The sequence below is a fragment of the Pelophylax lessonae genome (assembly GCF_965119305.1).
Source record: "Pelophylax lessonae genome assembly, chromosome: 4".
Lineage (NCBI taxonomy): Eukaryota > Metazoa > Chordata > Amphibia > Anura > Ranidae > Pelophylax > Pelophylax lessonae.
Genome location: NC_138771.1, coordinates 130006470 through 130027208, shown reverse-complemented (window position 1 = coordinate 130027208; position 20739 = coordinate 130006470). Strand labels below are relative to the sequence as shown.

The 20739-nt window shown below is 43.3% G+C and overlaps 1 protein-coding gene across 4 annotated transcripts in view; it reads right to left on the bottom strand.

Moving 5' to 3' along the window:
- LINGO1 (leucine rich repeat and Ig domain containing 1) overlaps window positions 1-20739 on the bottom strand; it is a 589917-nt gene that overhangs the window by 50788 nt on the left and 518390 nt on the right. Inside the window, exon 1 of one of the 4 annotated variants that reach the window (XM_082254205.1) lies at window positions 7517-8088. The exons of the other annotated variants lie outside the window; for them this stretch is intronic. Within the exon in view, the coding sequence (XP_082110331.1) occupies window positions 7517-7627 (111 nt within the window). The 5' untranslated portion in view covers window positions 7628-8088. Of the gene's footprint in view, window positions 1-7516; window positions 8089-20739 lie in introns of those variants that run through there. 4 annotated transcript variants of the gene reach the window in all.

Genomic DNA, 20739 nt, shown 5'->3' with positions numbered 1-20739 from the left:
AGAAAAACTGAAATATCACATGGTCCTAAGTATTCAGACCCTTTGCTGTGACACTCATATATTTAACTCAGGTGCTTTCCATTTCTTCTGATCATCCTTGAGATGGTTCTACACCTTCATTTGAGTCCAGCTGTGTTTGATTATACTGATTGGACTTGATTAGGAAAGCCACACCCCTGTCTATATAAGACCTTCCAGATCACAATGCATGTCAGAGCAAATGAGAATCATGAGGTCAAAGGAACTGCCTGAAGAGCTCAGAGACAGAATTGTGGCAAGGCACAGATCTGGCCAAGGTTACAAAAAGATTTCTGCTGCACTTAAGGTTCCTAAGAGCACAGTGGCCTCCATAATCCTCAAATGGAAGACGTTTGGAATGACCAGAACCCTTCCCAGAGCTGGCCGTCTGGCCAAACTGAGCTATCGGGGGAGAAGAGCCTTGGTGAGAGAGGTAAAGAAGAACCCAAAGATCACTGTGGCTGAGCTCCAGAGATGCAGTCAGGAGATGGGAGAAAGTTGTAGAAAGTCAACCATCACTGCAGCCCCCCACCAGTCGGGGCTTTATGGCAGAGTGGCTCGACGGAAGCCTCTCCTCAGTGTAAGACACATGAAAGCCCGCATGGAGTTTGCTAAAAAACACCTGAAGGACTCCAAGATGGTGAGAAATAAGATTCTCTGGTCTAATGAGACCAAAATAGAACTTTTTGGCCTTAATTCTAAGCGGTATGTGTGGAGAAAACCAGGCACTGCTCATTACCTGTCCAATACAGTCCCAACAGTGAAGCATGGTGGTGGCAGCATCATGCTGTTAGGGTGTTTTTCAGCTGCAGGGACAGGACGACTGGTTGCAATCGAGGGAAAGATGAATGCGGCCAAGTACAGGGATATCCTGGACAAAAACCTTCTCCAGAGTGCTCTGGACCTCAGACTGGGCCGAAGGTTTACCTTTCAACAAGACAATGACCCTAAGCACACAGCTAAAATAACGAAGGAGTGGCTTCACAACAACTCCGTGACTGTTCTTGAATGGCCCAGCCAGAGCCCTGACTTAAACCCAATTGAGCATCTCTGGAGAGACCTAAAAATGGCTGTCCACCAACGTTTACCATCCAACCTGACAGAACTGGAGAGGATCTGCAAGGAGGAATGGCAGAGGATCCCCAAATCCAGGTGTGAAAGACTTGTTGCATCTTTCCCAAAAAGACTCCTGGCTGTATTAGATCAAAAGGGGGCTTCTACTAAATACTGAGCAAAGGGTCTGAATACTTAGAACCATGTGATATTTTATTTTTTATTTTTTAATAAATCTGCAACAATGTCAACAATTCTGTGTTTTTCTGTCAGTATGGGGTGCTATGTGTACATTCATGAGGAAGAAGAATGAACTTAAATGATTTTAGCAAATGGCTGCAATATAACAAAGAGTGAAAAATTTAAGGGGGTCTGAATACTTTCCGTACCCACTGTACCTGGGATCCAACACCTAGCTACCCTTTTAAATGAATAAAATGTCACAAAATATGGCCTTTTTTTACTATGGAAAAATAATAATTTCAACATTTCTTTGAGTACATTACAGAACACAGCATCTTAGTCCTAGACCTTGGTATACAGCTATTCTCAGTTGACTGGACACTGGCAAATAAAGCTACAAGAGCAGTCCTACCAAAAACCTTCGCAGTCCCAGCAAGTTTTACTTTTTTTGTTCTATAGCAAGCAATAAGGAGGGAATAATGATGAACAGAGGGGAGGGATATCCTGTAATGTATTCCATAGAAACGATTTGACAAGTAAGTCAATAATCGTATTTTCCTAATTGTACTTTACAGGACACAGGATCTTAGTCTTAGACCGTAGGGTATCTAAACACAATTCAACTGAGGAGTGGGCAACATAACAAATAGATGCCAACAGACTTACCTTGGAAAACATGCAGAGGCCTCAAAAATTCACTTAGCAGCCTGAAGCACCTTAAGCCCGTAACTAGCTTTAGAAGAGGCCTGAACATCAGCCCATGAAGGACTGACAGATCTGGTAGAGTGTGCCTTAACGGGAAAAGGAGGAACCTTCAGACAATAGGCATAAATTATGACTTGTTTGTCAAAGTTTTTCTTTTACAGAAGACCCTCAGGAATGACAAAAAGTTAATTTTTATTGTCTAAAAAAGGTCGTAGCTGAAAGGTAAAGTCACCAAGCATGTACCACATCCTGACAGAGGAGAGAAAACTCCCTGGAATGTTTTAAAGCAGGACATTGCTAGGGAAGAACATCCTTTTTGAGATAGAATGAGAACAATACCTTTATCCCTAGGTAACACATCAAGAGTATTTTTGAGTACCACATCCTCCTGGGCCAGTGCCCAATGCAATTAGGATCTCTGGGACACCTTCCCTGTCGATCCTACAAAGCAGACTAGGAAGAAGTTTTAGTGGGAGACAGGTACAAATCAAGTTAATCTGATCCCAGTTTGTTACTGAACATGCATGTCAGATGATCCATGTCTGGCATCCCCAACCTGACTCACAGAGGTATTAATACATCTTAAGATGAAGAGATTATTCCTCTGGAACAAGGCATTGATGTATAAGAAAGCCCATCTGCCATTTGTCTATGCCTGAGATGTACACTGTGGACAGGGATGGAATGTGAATTTCTGCCCAAAAGCTTGCTTCTATTTGAGTTGTGTGACTTTTAGTGCCCCTCTGATGGACAATGTAGGCCACTGTCGTGGCATAGTGCTACTGAGTCCTGTACAGAATACCTTTCAGGAACAACTGAATCACACACAGTTCCAGGATGTTGATCGGAACCCATGCTTCTGCTAATAACCAAGTCTTCTGTAATGAGTGCATATCAAGGGCTCCACTACAGTCCAACAAGCTGGACTTCATTGTAAGCAGCTTCGGAGACCCTAGACCCTAATGCAAAAATAAATGGTGGATTGAAGAGTCTGAACCTGGGTCATGTTTATAGACCAGACAACTAAGGACTGACAGACAGACATGGCAGAGCTGTAACTAGAAACTTCAGGGGCCCGGTGCAGGAATTTGTGAAGGCCCCCACTGAACTCCCTTCCCTCTGGGTCCAGGGCCCTTCCCACTGATTCCAGGGCCCTTTACTCCCATTGTGGGGCCCTTTATTACAGTCCTGCTGTGGGACCTTTCACATCTTCTGCAGCAGGCCCTCTTACTGTCGCCTTGCCCCCACCCCCCTCCCCAGGTGGGCGAAAGCCAGGGCCCGGTCACAAGTGCAACATTTGCGACCCTGGTAGTTCTACCACTGGTGTCAGTAGGACTGTAAATTGTGTCAGTCAGTAGACCAGCGGATGATCTCAGTATGGCAGTGGACTTTGTCAGTAATGCAGTGGACGTGGTAAGTATGGCAGTGGACTTTGTCAGTAGGGCAGTGGATGGGATCAGTAGGGCAGTGGAGGGGGTAAGTATTTTTTATTTTGTTATTTTTTTTATTTTTTTATCATTTTATTTATTTATTTATTTTTTAAATGTTATTTTTTATTATTTCTTACATTTTTGTTTAGGAGCCTGTTGGGGGTCTTTGGTAAGATACCTGGGTTCTAAACAGACCTCTGATGTTTAACCTTTGAGACAGAGAAAGGAGATTGAGGACCCAGCCCTCAATCTCCATCTCTGCAGCCTCAGCTGCACAGAATGAATGGACAGGAATAGCTCTGTACAGAGCTTCCCGTTCATTCACAAACTGAATTATAGTAAGAACAGTTTAGTATGCTTCAGTTATGAATGGACACAAGAACAATAGGTACCGATCACTCACTGTTTCTATTCAGGAAAGGAAGGGGCCGGTAAATGACATATATACTGGCCCCTCTTCCCCATCCTGAAAATATCCCCTGCAGTTGCAGGCGGGAGAGGGGAAGTCGGCAGTGCAGCGGGGAAGTGAGGGATCAGGTGGTGGGGCAGCATATAGAGGAACTGATACCCTCCATTTTCTGCCAGGTGTAGAACCAAATATGACAGGAGAACTGCACAGGCCTCTGAAGCATGGGGCTGGGTCACAATTGCAATCCCTGCAACCCCTATAGTTACACTTCTAAGACATGATAATAATGGCAGGTTGCACAGCAGGATTAGCTAGAGAGAACTTGTCTTCAAGAAGCTTTCTAACCTTTTATCCACAGGATCCCTCAAACAAGGACATCTCCAACAGGGACTGGTAAGGTTTTGTGAAGGCTGGAAATGTTGGGGCCAATGACAGGGACTGCCAACTCCTACTCAATAGGGTATTGCGGAGCAAAGTGTTTGGGAGGGACAAAAGTATTTTTCAGGAGTCATTAGCTGAGCATGAGCTGGTAAGGCCGGCTGACCCATTCCTCTTGCGCTTATGATCTGCAATGTGTAGTGACAGTTAACTTACTAGGCGTATTCATGACGTCTACTTCAGAGCAAAGGGTTTGACCTTCTGTGACCAGCCACTCTATTTAAGCTGGAGCTCAGAAAATTCAAGGATTGTTGTGCTGTGTAGCAGAAGAAAAGGCAGGGAGTAAAGACACCAGCCAGCTGTGCATGTGTGTGGACAAAATGTTGCATTCTTGCACAATGAGTCTCCATTAGATGGAGGCCACGCAGGTGCAGTATTAGTCCCAAACCACAAGGGATACAAAAAACATTGCACCAATTTCAAATATTAATTGCAGCAACAGACTACTGCCACTAAGGACTGCAACATAAAGCTCCCTATTATTCCTTCAGGGACCAATGCAGGCTGTACCCTGTGTTCCCAGATAGAGCATCAGCTCTGACTTACCACGGCAGTCCTGTGGTCCCATCTACTGAGTACAGATGTTAGGAACCAAGCCCAATCCAGGTCTTTACCCACTTAGTGGGCATACCTCCTACAGGGTCCACTGCAGGATGGACCATGGCCCTGGACCTGTTCAGCACCCTATGGAAAACTAATCACATTGCATTATGTGCCTAGGTGAGGGGAAAATGAAGGATCTAGCACCTCAATCAACAATACTAACAATATAGCCCAGCCTCATATCTTCCTCCTGGTGTAGTTTGGATATGGTCCCCGCAAGCTGCAGCTGAAGAGTCAACCAATCTGGAAAGCTGCAAGATGAAAGCCACAGTGGCTATGTAGCAGCTAGTAGACTTGCTCGAAGAGTTTTGAAGAAAAAATGAACATAGGAAAAGTAAAATAACAACAGAAGAATGGTTTACTTTGTCTGCTCAAAGCAGAGAGATGTCTGTTTCCATAAAGACACTAGCAAAAAACTGAGGTTAGCTAGGAGTGGAATGGGTTATGTTTGGACTGTCCTTACAACTCTGTTGGGCAGTGTTTGATCACCTGAGGAGAGCTGCATCGCCCAATGGTTTAAGACTAAGATTCTGTGTCCTGTAATGTATGACTAAAAAAGACAACTAAAGCTGGCCATAGATGGATCAAAATTTGGCCAGCTCAGCAGGAACCAGTCAAATTTCAAACCATTTATGGCCAAGCTGATTGTACTGAAGTTAATCCAGTACTGCTATTAGCATAGTACTTCAAGGTACCGATACTATAGTGCAAGATTGACTTTAGGTCAGCTAAGCTTTAGTATATTACAAATGTAGAGTTGAAGAAATCAGACAATCATGTCAAATGTCACCTTTTTTCAATATTTGTGTGCATATTTGTGTAGTCTGCAGAGAGTCCAACAACACTTGAATAATGACTGCCTAGATTCATGAATTGCATGATTCACTGCAGACTGGTCAAATTTTTATACAAATATTCGGACAAATATTAAAAGTGCAATTCATCAGAAAAAGCTCAAATTCACATCATATTTACTATGTAGATCTCTCCAGCTCTATTAAAAACCAAAAAAAATATTTATAATGGTTATAAATGGAACCCAGGATTTTGCCTTTGCAGCAGCTGCCTGGCACTGAGTGCTGTTAAATAGCCTCTTCTCCACAATTTTACAAGAACCTGCAAGATAAACCTGCAAGATATTTTAAAACCTAAAAACCTATACAAGGTTCTCTTCATGCACTATCAGTCTACAAAAAAGAATTACCCCAGTGAATTTTACGCAAACATTTTGGATAACTTTTAATTTGACTCTATCGCCAATCTCGCCTTCAACGCAACAAAATAATATCCATGCAGAAAACTATTGGCTTGGGAAGTTGGCAACAGCCCACAGACATGACAGTTACCGGTAGAGGTTTACAATGATCCCTCTATGCAAATAATATGCACATGAACTAACAGTGACCATCCATTGCTTCCAGGCCAAAGACAAGGCTAGCACTGTAGCACACCTATTTGCTGTACTACACATCTAATGTTAGCAATGTACTATATATGGTGTAGAGAGTACCTGAATAGCTTTCATAGTCTGGACCTTACTAGTCCATATAAGCACTCAAACAGATGATTGTTCACAAGACAAGAAGTGTGAGAAGCCTCTGTGATCTTGTAAAATAAGCTTGGGGATTATCTGTGGTCTGCTGGCTTTTCAAGCACATGCAGACCCTTTTCCCAACAGTGTTAAATCTGTTCAATTTTTACAGCTTCTACCGCTATTTTCTTTAGGGTGCAGGCATCATCAGTATACCAATAATGTTTGATTTTTGTTTACCTATAAGCAGAATAACAATTTGCTGCTAATACTCTATCTCTATAATACATAAAGCTGTCTCCTTTGATACCGTGCGTATATTCCTCCCTTTTGCTCCATTGCATGATGATATGTGCTGCAATCTCCATATTCTGTTCTTTCTCAGTAAGTCTGGTATTATTCAACTGTAAATCATCAATTTTTCATCTATTCGTGATGTTATTTTTAAACCGGTCCCATTTCCATAGTACCGGAATACGTGTGGCCATCTTTCCCAATCTCTCTCTTTTCTCGGACACAGCTTTTTTTTTGTTCGATGTTCCTTTAGAAATCATTCATCCACCTACTCTCAGTGCACATTCAGGTCTCATGGGTCATCCGGTGGAATGGGGGGTCAATAATGCAGCTGAAGTGTAGCTACATGAGATGAATGCAGACGGCAGGCCAGAGATGCACAAAGGCTACACGGGTTCTCTGGACGACTGCTGAATGCTAACATGAGTGGGGGAAAATATGGGTGTATGGAGAGTAAGAAGATGGGGAGGGTGATAGGCATAGGAGCTGGAAGGAATATATGGGGTATTAGGGCATGTTTGCTTTAAAGATACACCGGGATACTGATAATGTGCAATAGTGTATTACAAAAAGAATAAATAAGAATAAACACAACAGCAAAGATACAGAGCAAGAGGTCCACAGCATCATATGGAAATGTCAAACGGAGTAGCGTAAATAAATAGATGTAAGCCAGTATGCGGTGAAATGATGGAATTCTCTTAGCACTGGCAGACTATAAAGCTGTACATACAGATGCTTGCAAGCCTTGAAATACATGTATCCTTTTCAGACAGCACTAGTTAGACTAGCACGACTGGCTGCGTAGACAGAGACATCGATATCAAATGAATAGATAGATGATATCTGTACCTGGCCTTCATTTTTCGCTGCTGCGAGACGCCTTTTCTCTTTTCCATCTCCAACCAAAGGATAATGCTGAAAGTCCTCAATACAATTCTCTCTGCATCCAGGCGATAACATGCATGACACACAGGTTGATCTGCACCGTGGCACAGGCTAATCACAGGTAAAGGACCAATCTCACAGACACAATGGCATAGTTATCCAGTGCAGAACTCAGCGCACATACCAAAAAAAAAGGGAAACTGCTTCACAAGCACCACGCAAGGACACATAGGAACTCAAGACGTTTAAGACGCACAAGGACACACATCCACTGATACTCAGCAAGGAAAGAAAAGAGAGGAATACGGAAAAAAATCCAGAGGTGGATCTGCAGCTGCACGACACATAGGCAGAACAGTAATATGACCGTGCACGCACACACACATGCTACAAGATCTATACAGCAGAGATGGTGAAAATGAAGAAGAAGAAGGAGGGAGAGGCACTGGGGAAACCAAATCACAGTGAAAAGGGTGAGAGAGCAGGCAAAACACACAGGGTAAGGGAGAAGAAGAGAGCGAAGAGGAGGGACAAACAGATACAGAATCAGAGAGAACAGGGAGGAGAATGGAGAGAAGTGGGGAGAGGGAGAGGAGAGGAGGAACGAGGACAATAAGCTAGAGAGAAGTAGCAGCTGAGAGCAATGACTCTGCTACTTAGACCTATATATTAATACGGTGCAATATTCAAAAAGATTGCTGGGCTTCAAAGCCCTCATATTCACAAAAAAAAAATCTCACATATGGATTGACAGCTGCTCTGGCTATTGCTGTATTCAGTGAGATAACTAGGCTGCCCACTACTACAAATAAAGAGATAATTACCCTGCCCACCTCTGTATGCTGACATACTGTACAGCTGGCTCTTAACAGATAACTCTACAACCCTGAGCTGCCCTCTGATGGATTGCTATGCTTCTTCTCTATTTTGCAATGAATCGGTAATGCATTGTATACTGAGGCTGCAGTGTACCCAGCACTGCGAAATGAGAGTCAGCTGCCTTGTGTTATCCTGTCCAGCTGATATATTGAGAGATGGCCTGGTCCCTAGTTTAATGAGCCATCTTATTGCCTGAATTACAGCGCTGTATATTTCTATACTATCCCAGAGTGCTGTCCACTGCTCTATACTGGGTGTCCATACATCTGGGATGTGGGAGGTGGGATGGCAGTGCAGTATATCCAATAATTTGTATTAGGGATAGACCGATATGTTTTTTTTTTCAGGGCCAATACCGATATATTGGTCACAACATATCGGTATCGGGCAATATGGGCCAATATTTTGTACATCCTATGTCAGGGTCCAAGACTTGTCTTCTCTTCCTCCAACCATTAGGTGGTGATGCTCATGTAAGGGTAAAATGATATTACATAGCATAATTACGTTTACAAATGTTATTGAATATGCCACTCACATATGTACAAAAGATATAAGCAATTCCACATTAGCAGATCTGCATCTCTCACCCACTTGCCGTACGTGATACCTGGGTGATACCACTCCGTCCGGCACCCACTCAATACCGCTCCATCCGGGACCCACTCGATACCGGTCTGTCTCTCACCCACTCCGTCTCTCACCCGCTCCGTCTATCACCCACCCACCCGATACCGCTCCGTCTCTCACCCACTTGCCGTAAGTGACACCCGGGTGATACTGCTCCGTCTCTCACTCACTCCATCTCTCACCCGTTCCATCTCCCACCCACCCGATACCGCTCTGTCTCTCACCCACTTGCCGTAAGTGACACCCGGGTGATACTGCTCCGTCTCTCACTCACTCCATCTCTCACCCACTCCATCTCCCACCCACCCGATACCGCTCTGTCTCTCACCCACTTGCCGTAAGTGACACCTGGGTGATACTGCTCCGTCTGGCATACGATCTCGGAGGTCACGTGGTCACGTCGTGACCACTTGACCTCCAAGATCGTATGCCAGACGGAGCGGTATCACCTGGGTGTCACTTACAGCAAGTGGGTGAGAGACGGTGCGGTATCGGGTGGGTGGGAGATGTAGCGGGTGAGGGATTGAGTGGTATTGAGTGGATGCCGAACAGAGCGGTATCACGAACAGCAAGAGGGTGAGAGATACCGATCTGCCAGCAGATCTGCTAATGTGGAATTACTTATATCTTTTGTACATATGTGAGTGGCATATTCAATAACATTTGTAAATGGATTTATGCTATGGGACATCATTTTATCCTTACATGAGCAATATTTCAATATTTGAAAAAATCGATAACATCAGTCAGTTCCGGGGCTGATACATATATATCTGCAAAAGTGAATATCGGCCCTCCGGTATTCGGCTTTGCCGATAATCGGTCGATCCCTAATTTGTATATTAGTTTAATTATCTGGATATTTATTTACTTATGGTGTGCTATGGAAATGGTTGTATGTATGTCAGGCTATAGATGTTAAGCTCTCATGAGAAGGGCCCTCTGAATCCTCTTGTAACTGTACTGTCTCCTTTAATTTTCTAAAGTGCTGGCCAAACTGTTGACATGTAAATCCTGAAAAATATTAATAATAATAGTAATAGCAGCACATTTATTAGATGTATTCATTTAAAGAGGAAGTAAAGTCTTCCGTTTTTTTTTTTCTTTTTTTTTCTTCTCTGCAAAGTAAATGTATAATGTGCTAGTATGCATCGCATACTACCACATTATGTGACACTTACCTGCAGACCAAGCCGGCGTTGTCACCGCTGGCGGCTGCATCCATCATTGCCCATCTTCCTTCCAGGTCTGCAGACTCCGGCTGTATTATTGGCCGGAGCTGCGTGGCGTCACTCCCGCGCATGCATGTGGGTGCCCCTGGTCACGGCACAGGGCTTTGAAGAAACGGCACAGATGCCCGTTACTTCAGAGCACATGCGCCAACGATGTCATCGGCTGCTTGCAATGTAAATATCTCCTAAATGATGCAAGTTTAGGAGATATTTACAGTACCTATAGGTAAGCTTTATTATAGGCCTACCTATAGGTACAAGTTATAAAGGTGGGTTTACAACCACTTTAAAGGGTAACTCCACTTTCGTGGGGAAAAAAAATCATCAAATAAATAAAAAACAATATAGCGTATACAATTGAGATACAAATCATACTGTAATTGAAAGTTATTAAAAAAAACCTTTCCTTTTCAATCTGCAGCTGTTGTCATTTTCTGAAAATGCAATACAAAATGGCTGCCTGGAGGTGTACTGACCACACCCCAGAAACATAATTTCCTGCTTGCGTGATTGGCTAACCAATTTTCCCAGAAGTCTACACTAAGATACAAGTCAGATTTCTAACATCCCCTGCAACAAAAATGTCATTTTTGGTGAGATACTCCCAATAGGAACACGTCTAAAGGGATGCAGGCCCAACAGCTTTCCTCATTAGAGCCCTGCAGCTGCCACAGCTGATAGATAATTATGAAGCCACTCCCATTTAACCAACTCAGCACAGAGGCACTGAGGAAAAAACAATGATTTCTTCAGAAAAACAAAATGTAGGAATTTGCAACAAAGTTTGTTAAAATCCTTGTAATGTACAGAGATCACCCAGAGGGGAATATTTTTTTCGCAAACAAAGTGGAGTTACTCTTTAAGGAAACACATCATGAAAAAATAAATAGAATTCCATTGCTTCCTTCTGAAAATACTAGTTGCCTGGCTATCATGCTGATTCTTTGAATCCAATATTATCACGTCACGGACCTGCATGCAAGTAAGGTTCCAATATTTGATTTGATACATACATATGGTTCATTGACTTAGAAGGTGTTGAAGCCAGATCAATAAAGAGGCTTCACAGCACAGGAGACGTCATTGTCGCTTGGGTGAGAATGGCGGTCAGAGGAGGGCGACCAAAAGAGGAGGGCGACCAAAAAAAAAAGTAACTAAACAAAGAAACAAAAATTGCCATTTTAGATAGCAAAGGAGGAGGGGGAGAGCAGTGATGTCAAGTGTATGCAGGGAGTGAAGATTCACTTTACAATGACAGCCAGGCAACTGATATTTCCAGAACAAAGTCAGCAACCCCCGCCCAGTCATTTATCCCATGGTAGATAAATGGGTGTACCAACATACATGCTGGACTGCTGTATAAAGGACCCATCTGGGGTACATAGCAGGAGCCCTGTTCACAAGGATCAGGAGTTGTGTGTCAGACCTTTCCCCCACTCACCTAGGCCCCTGTGTAATGTACCAGACCAGTCTTATCCAGCGGGTTAGAAACATTTTGTGTAGTCACAACACTAAAACATCTGGCAGCATTAAAGTAAAAGGTTCTTTTTTTTTTTTTCATTTTTGATAAAGAGTTAGAATCTTTGTGAGAGTTTAGTTACTCTCTGTACCCCCAAAGGGAGATTTCCACTCACTTCCTGTCTTGGTGACTGCTGCCACCGCGGACAGGAAGTAAGATGTCTCTGGAAGCCAATGGCAATAAAACACAGTTTAGTAGACTGGGGAATTGGAGCATATTCTGTCAGTTTTTATATTTCTTTCTGTGTTCTCATTGTGGATATTTCTCCTTACCTCCTGTCAGTGGCAGCCCGTCCATTGGGGGCGCTGCCCCCCCATCCATGCATCCGGCCCCTTAATCTACATGCAGGGCGCCGGATGCATGGATTCTAATGCGTTTTTTTATTTTTTTTGAAGCACGTGATTAGAGCCAGAGGCTGTAATATGCTTCAAAAAAGGGTGGGCTCGGGGCGCAGAGCACTGTGCCCTGAGCCCACCCAGTTGTGTGACAATAGCGAATGAATATTCGTTATTGCCACACTGATTCTCCTCCTGGCCAATCAGGAAGCGGGTCCTGAGACCCGTTTCCCAATTGGCCGTAAGGAGAGGCCATGCTATTGGCCGAGGAGGAGGAGGGAGGAGACGCAGGGGAAGCCCACGGAGGAGACTGAGGGGGAAGGCCCCGCCGCCGCTGCTGCCTGCCCAGGGTGAGTGAGCAGGTAACTGCGGGGGTGTATGGGCTGGAGCTGGTGTGGTCTGGGGGGGTATATTGTGGTCCGTCTGCCGCCCCCCAACCCCCCCGGCCCATGGAGCACCAACTGCCACTGCTTCCTGTCTTTTAGGCCAGTGTCACTAGGGATCGGAAGGGGAAATTTCCCCAGCAGGGACACAGACAGCAATAAAAAAACAACAGAGGTTCTAACCTTCGCCCATCCTATTCAAAGCAAAACTTGGTGATCTGGCCAATATGTCTGTTGTTTTTCAAAAGAAGATACGCTCTTGCAGATGTATCAGATTGCAGGGATGAGACAAACCATTTATCACTGACAGGGGTGCTTATAATAAATGTCTTTTTTTTTTTTTTTCCAATAAAAGTTTTATTTCTTTTATCTATGTTTGTAAAACCTTTATCTCAAAAAGGAAAAATACTGTTGTCTCAACTGGTTATACAGTTTGAGCTGGAGTTCAGCTCCAGGTTGTTAGTGTATCTAAATCTGTTAGTAAATCAAACACTTCCCCCTCCCCCTAGCTCCCCTAGACTGACAGTGCTACTACTGCCCGGTTCTCTTTCATTCGTAGTGGAGGCACTCTAACAGGAAGCTCTCCAGCAGAATGTATCAGTTACAGAGATGAGACTATAAACACTTTCATATATGTAAAACTTTTATCCCCAAAAGGGAAAAAAAATAGTTTTCTGCTTATAAAATATTAGATGGAGTTTGGCTTCAATTTATTAGTTTATTTAAATCTGCTAGTCCATGTAACACTACCCTCCCTCCAGACCACCAATGCTCCTGTCCAAAACTTTCTCATTTGCTCCTTCATCCAGAGTGGGGGCACTCTAATACAGGAGGTATGTTACTCGCCAGTGATCACCAGGTGAAAACAGAGGGGGAAAAAAAAAAAAAAAAAACAAATGCAGCCAACAGGTATAATGATTGGCAAGATGCCATATATTATCTTTCTGGTTTTGGGTTTAATATCGCTTTAACCTGGCCTTACACTATACAATCTGACTGCACAATCTCCATATAATCTCTTTTAGTTTCAACAAAACTATGTAATATAAGGATAAACCTATACAATCCATTTATGATAGTATTAAACCAGGCAGGCCCTTGCACAACATAGCTAATGGCAGATCTAAAGGACAATGACATTTTATAATGTATGGATGGACCGGCAGCCCCAATAATTAACCACTTCTGGACCACCCACCGCAGTTTTAGGTCGCTACTTTGATGTTAAATACCGGGGTTATGGCTGCAGGTAGCTGCCATAACCCTGGTATTATCTTACAGGGCGGGCGGGCCTCTTTCACATTAAAGTGGTTCCAGAGGCGGATTCGCCACAAAATCACTTTTATGGGTGGCGGGAGAGGTCCCCTGCCGCTTCCCAGTCATTTTACAAGCTTACGTTGGTTAGTGGGGAAAAGATCCTTTCCTTTCCCCTCCTGGGCAGGAAGTCAAGTGAGGGCAAGATGGCCCCCACTCAGCTCTATGGCCTTGGAGGACCGGAGCAACGTCATACGACGCTTCCTCCCAATGGCCCTAAAGGGCCCATTCTTTTTCATGATAACATTTTTTTTTGTTTTTTTTGTTTTTTTTTGTTTTGCTTCTTACTGTAGATGTGAGATCTGAGGTCTTTTTGACCCCAGATCTCACATTAAAGAGGACCTGTCCTTCTTATTTCTACTACAAGGGATGTTTACATTCCTTGTAATAGGAATAAAAATGATCAAAACTATTTTTTTTAAAGGGACAGTGTAAAAATAAAAAAATAAAAGGTAAAATAAATAAAAAAAAAAATGTAATGTGCCCCGTCCCTCCGAGCTCACGCGCAGAAGCGAACGCATACACAAGACGTACCCACATATGTAAACGGTGTTCAAACCACACATGTGCGGTATTGCCGTGATAGTTAGAGCGAGAGCAATAATTTGAGCCCTAGATCTCCTCTGTAACTCTAAAGTGATAACCTGTAGAAATTTTTAAAACATCGCCTATGGAGATTTTTAAGTACTAATGTTTGTCGTCATTCCACAAGCGTGCGCATATTTGAAGCATGACATGTTGGGTATCTATTCATTCGGCGTAACATTATCTTTCACAGAAAGCATTATCTTTCATTATCTTTTTTTTTTTATAAAAAAACTTTGGGCTATCTTTACTATTTTCCTTTTTTTTAATAAAAAAAAAGTGTATTTTTCCCCCCAAAAATTGCACTTGTAAGACCGCTGCGCAAATAACGGTGTGACATAAAATATTGCAATTATCTCCATTTTATTCTATAGGGTCTCTACTAAAAAAATATATATATATATAATGTTTAGGGGTTCTAAGTAATTTTCTTGCAAAAAAATACAGATTTTACCTTGTAAACAAGTGTCAGAAATAGGCCTGGTCCTTAAAGCGGAGTTCCGCCACCCCCCTCCCCCCCTACAAAAATTAAAATTCAGCAGCTACACATAGCTGCTGACTTTTAATGTTAGGACACTTACCTGTCCTGGAATCCAGCGATCTCGACACCGTAGCATATGTTTCCATCGGCTGTCGGGTGCTGCCCCCGCTATTGCCAGTAAGGGAACCCGGCCGTGAAGCCTTGCGGCATCACAGCCAGGTCCCTACTGCTGTGGCATGAAGTATGCTGCGCTTGGTATTTGGCCTGGAAGCAGAGAGAGGAGTAGGGGACTGACGTACTTTGCCGCGGCAAAGTCAGACGAAAGTGGGGACAGGTACCCGCTCCCTCCCATACCTCCCAACTTTTTGAGATGGGAAACGAGAGACACCTATTAGCAAAAGTATGTAGTTATAGAACACACCCCCTGCCACACCCCCTTAAAGGAGAATTACACACAAAAAATAATTGGTTAAACCAACAAGTGCTTTTGTTAACCACTACTTTTCCTTTATACTGGCCTTGGAAATTTACAAATGCAGCAATTTAGAAATTGGATGAAAGCTTTAGCATTGGAAACACTTTTTGATAGATAAATTTTGCATTTCATCTACAACTATATAGATCAGACCAAAATGAGGGACAAATGAGGAGGAAAGCGGGACAGAAGGACATGACTGATGATAAGCTTAGGCCCATCCTGACCAGGTATTACCAACACAAGACCTTGCCCCCCCAGAAAAGACAAACAGGCTTGTTTAAGTTGGAATTAGGGTAAGGCCACAGCTTTATTGAACTTTTAAACTGTAACAATATTAAATTACCACATAACGATGCCAGTCACGGTTTATACCGTGAGCATCAAACAAACATAGATATTCTAATAGGCCTGTCTCCACCATCAGTGCAAGACAGGCATTAAACTGATCCCAGACTTAAACTTGAGAGCATGGCCCATAAAGGAATATCCATCGCTGGCAAGGTAAAACCGCCAACAAAGCTGTGACAACTTCTCAATGGGCAGGTGGGTGGGCAACTCTTGTGACTTCAGAATCTCCTCAGAGTGGTGGGATGTGCCCTTGTGTAGCCCCTTTTCTAGAATTCAGGCTCCACCCCATCCCCTTATGTCTTAGTGGCCAATCCTGTCAAATCCACCTAAACTCCCCGTTTATCACGACGCTTACATAGCTGCCAAGCTTCCAGCAGTCAAGGCTCCCTTTCCCTAAATGATGGGGTCAAGTGGCCTTCATTGTTCCAAATCAGGGACAGTCCCTCGAAATCAGGGACAGTTGGGAGCTATGCTCCCTCTTCCCCCCTGAAAGGTGCCAAATGTGGCTTCGGAGGGGGGGAGGAGACAGATAAGCGGAAGTTCCACTTCTAAATGGAACTCCGCTTAAAGTGGTTAAAATATGACAAGCCAATAGCCTATATCTATTGGAATCTATCATGTACTGAGTAAATTCTGTTTGGTTTCACTAAGGTATTAGCCCTTCTTTATATCTAATTGGGTAATGTATGTGAACTATGCTTGGATAGTCTTTAAACAGGTAACTCCAGAGGGAGATATCATGGTAAAAGGGCTAGCAGTTAAGACAAGTACAGTAAACCACATGACATAATGCTAAGTAGTCATACTTATTAGTGATGTATGAAATGGCTCTGCTATCCAGACACAGTACGTGTATAGCTGCTACCATACCTGGGACAGCCATATAATTGTTCTGCCTATTACCGTATGTGCAACAGCTGGACATTCTGCCAGGCTCTATGTCTTGATGCATAACTGTATTGTGAGCTGTGCTAGGCATCTACAATGAGCAGTAACCGTGCCATGCAGCAATGTAGAGTGAATGATAACTAGGCTTCCCAATACATTACAGGGCAAGGCAACTGAGCTGTTCAGTGCCGTGTAATGAGACATAACCCCTCTGTCCAATGCTGTACAATGTGGTGTAGCAGTGATGGTCAGAGATATACAAGGTGAGTGGCAATTGTGCTGCCCAGTGGTGTACAGGAAAATACTGCGTGCTTTTCTATTCTGTATGATAGAGATAACTAAGCTCCTAAAAACCAAATACTGACTTATAGCCGCTCTGCGTCTGAGCTCCAAGAGGGCAGCTGTTGCTCGGGAAAAGTAATGTCGCTGCTGGGGCAGGTAATTACAGTCGTAGCTTATTAATAATTAATTCAGCCAACAAGTAAACATCAAAGAGGGACAAAGCACACTGCAGGGTATCACGTCACAGGCAACCCCCCCACCACCAGAGATTGCATGCAAGCTGCTGAATTTGGGGCTGGAGATATTGTCTGCTGAGATATAATTGGATTATTGGGACAGCCCATCAATAAAATAAACTAACAAAATCCATGTGATTGCTTTGAGGCTATACGCCTCGAAAGGCTGCAGCAGAAAACAACTGGCTTGGGTAGTTTAGTCGATCGTCAGTTCATTCGCAGAGTGTAAGCTGTTGCTTGAGGTGCTTCCAGGACTGCTTTGAGTTTGGTCCATTTACAGCTGTAAAGCTGTCCATACACTGGTAGATTTTCAAATGAACGTTCATACAAAAAAATCTCGTCAGTACATTTGATAATGCCAACAGAGATATGATGAATGTCTTTGGACAGTACTTCAAAATTTAATTTGTTTTAAACATTCGCTTTTCCGTATGAATTGAATTTTATGAAATTAAAATCACATACACTGTGACTATACATACACTGTGTATACCTTGTATACACATACAAGGAGCGAATGAAAATTCGCTCCTTTCCACCCTGCCCCTCTGATTTTTCCTATCACTGTGGTTGAAAACCCACGTTAGACATGTGCGATTCGTGTTGGTCTGAATGTAAATTTGGACTTGTTTTTAGTTTGGTTTGTGGATGTATTCGAATCTCAGAATGAAATAGTAACAAATTTGGTTGAAATTCCTTTTCTTTATTCGTTTTCTAATGAATTCCAAATTTTCTGAACGATTCGAATTCGGATTGGTCGAAAAATGATCGACCGATTCAAATTGTTTGTGAAGAATTACTGTTTGTTAAGGAGCTAACCGGGAAGCCGGCTGCCGCATCTTTGACAACCGATGACTCATCAGCTGTCAGCGGGCTTCCCCCCCCCCCCCCCGAGAGTTGAAAGTTAAACAAAAGAATAACAGCAATAGAAATTTAGAAAAAAAAACAGTGTGGGGTCCCAATCCATACTAGGCCCTTCGGGCTGTGGTTGTGCAGATCTGCGGGCAGGAAGCTTTTTGGAATCCGGGGGCCCCCTTTAATAAGGGGTCCCCCAGGATCCTGCCCCCCATGTGAATGAGTATGGGGGGGGGGGGGCATACCCACTCACCAAAAAAGCGTAAAAATTGAATAAAGACACAACACAAGTTATTTACAATTTCTTTTTAAAAAAATCAAAAATAAAAAGCAATGTCCCCGGTGTAGATCCATTGCCAATCACGCCACTCGCCACACCCAGAAAAATATCTAAGGGTGGAGTCACCCAAGGATGTCAATGGGTCTATTACCGGCATTCTTTTGTTTGAATTTCAGCTCTCAGTGGGGCCCACTCCTTAACAACTAGCTAATTTTAACACAGAATTTGAATCGGTTGATCATTTCTCGACCGACCCGAATTTCAAATCGATCCAAAAATTTGGAATTCCTTAGGAAATTAATAAACAAAATTAAAATAAATTAAGTTAAACAAAATGAATTCCTTTACTTTATCCACTTAAGCCCCGGAGGATTTGGCTGCTAAACGACCAGGGGGTATTTTGCGATTCGGCACTGCGTGACTTTAACGGACAATTGCGTGGTCGTGCGACGCTGTACCTAAACAAATTTGACGTCCTTTTTTTCCCACAAACAGAGCTTTCTTTTGGTGGTATTTGATCACCTGTGCGCTTTTTACTTTTTGCACTATAAACAAAAAAAGAGCGTAAATTTTGCAAAAATAACAATATTTTTCACATTTTTTTTATATGAAATTCCCCAAAAAAAAAATGTAAAAATCAAAATTTTTTAACATTTTCGGCCAATTTGTTTTATGCTAAATATGTTTGGTAAAAAAAATCGCAAAAAGCGTATTTTTATTGGTTTGCACAAAAGTTATCGCGTTTACTAACAAAGGGAAAGATTTTTGTCATTTTTGTTGTTTTTTTTTTAACGCGTAATGGCGGCGATCTGCGATTTTTTTGCGGTACTGTGACATTGGGGCGGACAGATCGGACCCTTGACTGACATTTTTGACACTTTTGGGGTTACCAGTGACATTTCTACAGTAATCAGTGCTATAAATATGCACTGTTACTGTAAAAATACACTGGTAGCGAAGGGGTTAACTTTATTTGAGAGGGAGGGGCTGTGTGTGTCCCTAGGGGCGTGCTTTCTACTGTGATTGGCTGTGGCTTGAGGTGTAAGGACACCGATCAACGGTTCTACATAGTAGAACCGTGTGATCAGTGTTTTTACACCGAGGAGAATGACAGGTGGCTTGTTTACACAAGCCGCCTGACTTTCTCCCTCTCCCCCGACGATCGCCGAGTGACCGGCGGACATCGGGTCCGCCGGTCACACGCGCGGGGGGGTCCGTGACCGCGCGGGAGCGCGCCTCCGGCGGCGCGCGCTCGCTCCCCAGACCCTCCCAGGCTAGTGACGTTAATTAACGTCACTTTGCCTGTGAGGGGCTGACTGCCGCAGTAAATATACTGTGAGCAGTCGGCAAGCGGTTAAATAAAGTATGTAAAAATTATCACAATATGCTAATCCAGGTTAGGGCTAGAGATAAAAGGAAACACAATGTGTTAATAAGGTGATCCTAACAAAGGGATGTTATTTAGGGCACCAACACCTGTGTGTCTAAAGGGTCCAGCAATGAACACCAACCCCTGCCTTAACCTAAACCAGAAACCTGTTACACTAACCCTAACCATTTAATATTAAAAGGTAACTCCACTTTTGTTGAGAAAAAAACATTTCCCTCTGAGTAATCTTTTATACATTACAAGGATTATAACAAAGGTTGTTGCGGAGTTCTACCTTTTGTTATTCTGAAGAAATAGCTGTTTGTTTGTCTGTGTCCATATGCACAGTGAATGTATCACTCAGCTGCTGCACTTGCAGGGTTCTAATGAGGAAGTGGCAGAGTCTGGATCCCTTTAAAATTGATTTCTCTTTGTAAGTATCCCACCAAAGATTACATTTTTGTTGCAGAGGATACCGAAACTCTAACTTGTATCTTAGAGCAGATTTCTGGGAAAATCAGTAAACTAATCACATGGGCAGGAAATGACATTTCTGGGGGGCGTTGTGTATACCATCTGTGTACATAATGCCTCCAGGTAGCCATATTGCATTGCATTTTACAGAAAATTACAACAGCTGCAAATTAAAAAGGAAAGACGAACATTCAATTACAATATGATTTGTATAGCAATTGCATATGTTATTATTATTTTTTTAATTTATATTTTTCCCCACAAAAGTAGAGTTACCCTTTAAAGTGTAAGTCTAGGTTAACCACTTCCGCACTGCTCACTAGAGCTGTACTGCGGCAAAGTGGCTCGATAACGTCTGGCGACGTAGTACTACGTCACCAGACATTCCCCTCTCTCGGCGGCGCACGCTTGCCGCCGGAGGCTCGCTCCCGCTGTTTTCAGTCACAGCGGGAGTCGGGCCAGGGGAGGAGCGGCGGCGATCGCCGCTGCTCTTCCCCGATCGTCGGGGAATCGAGTGTGGAGATCCGCCTGCATGTGTAAACACAAGCGGGCGGATCTCCTAAGTGACAGGCAGGGTCAGATTGCAGGGTTCAGCATAGCTGAACCTGCGATCTGTCCT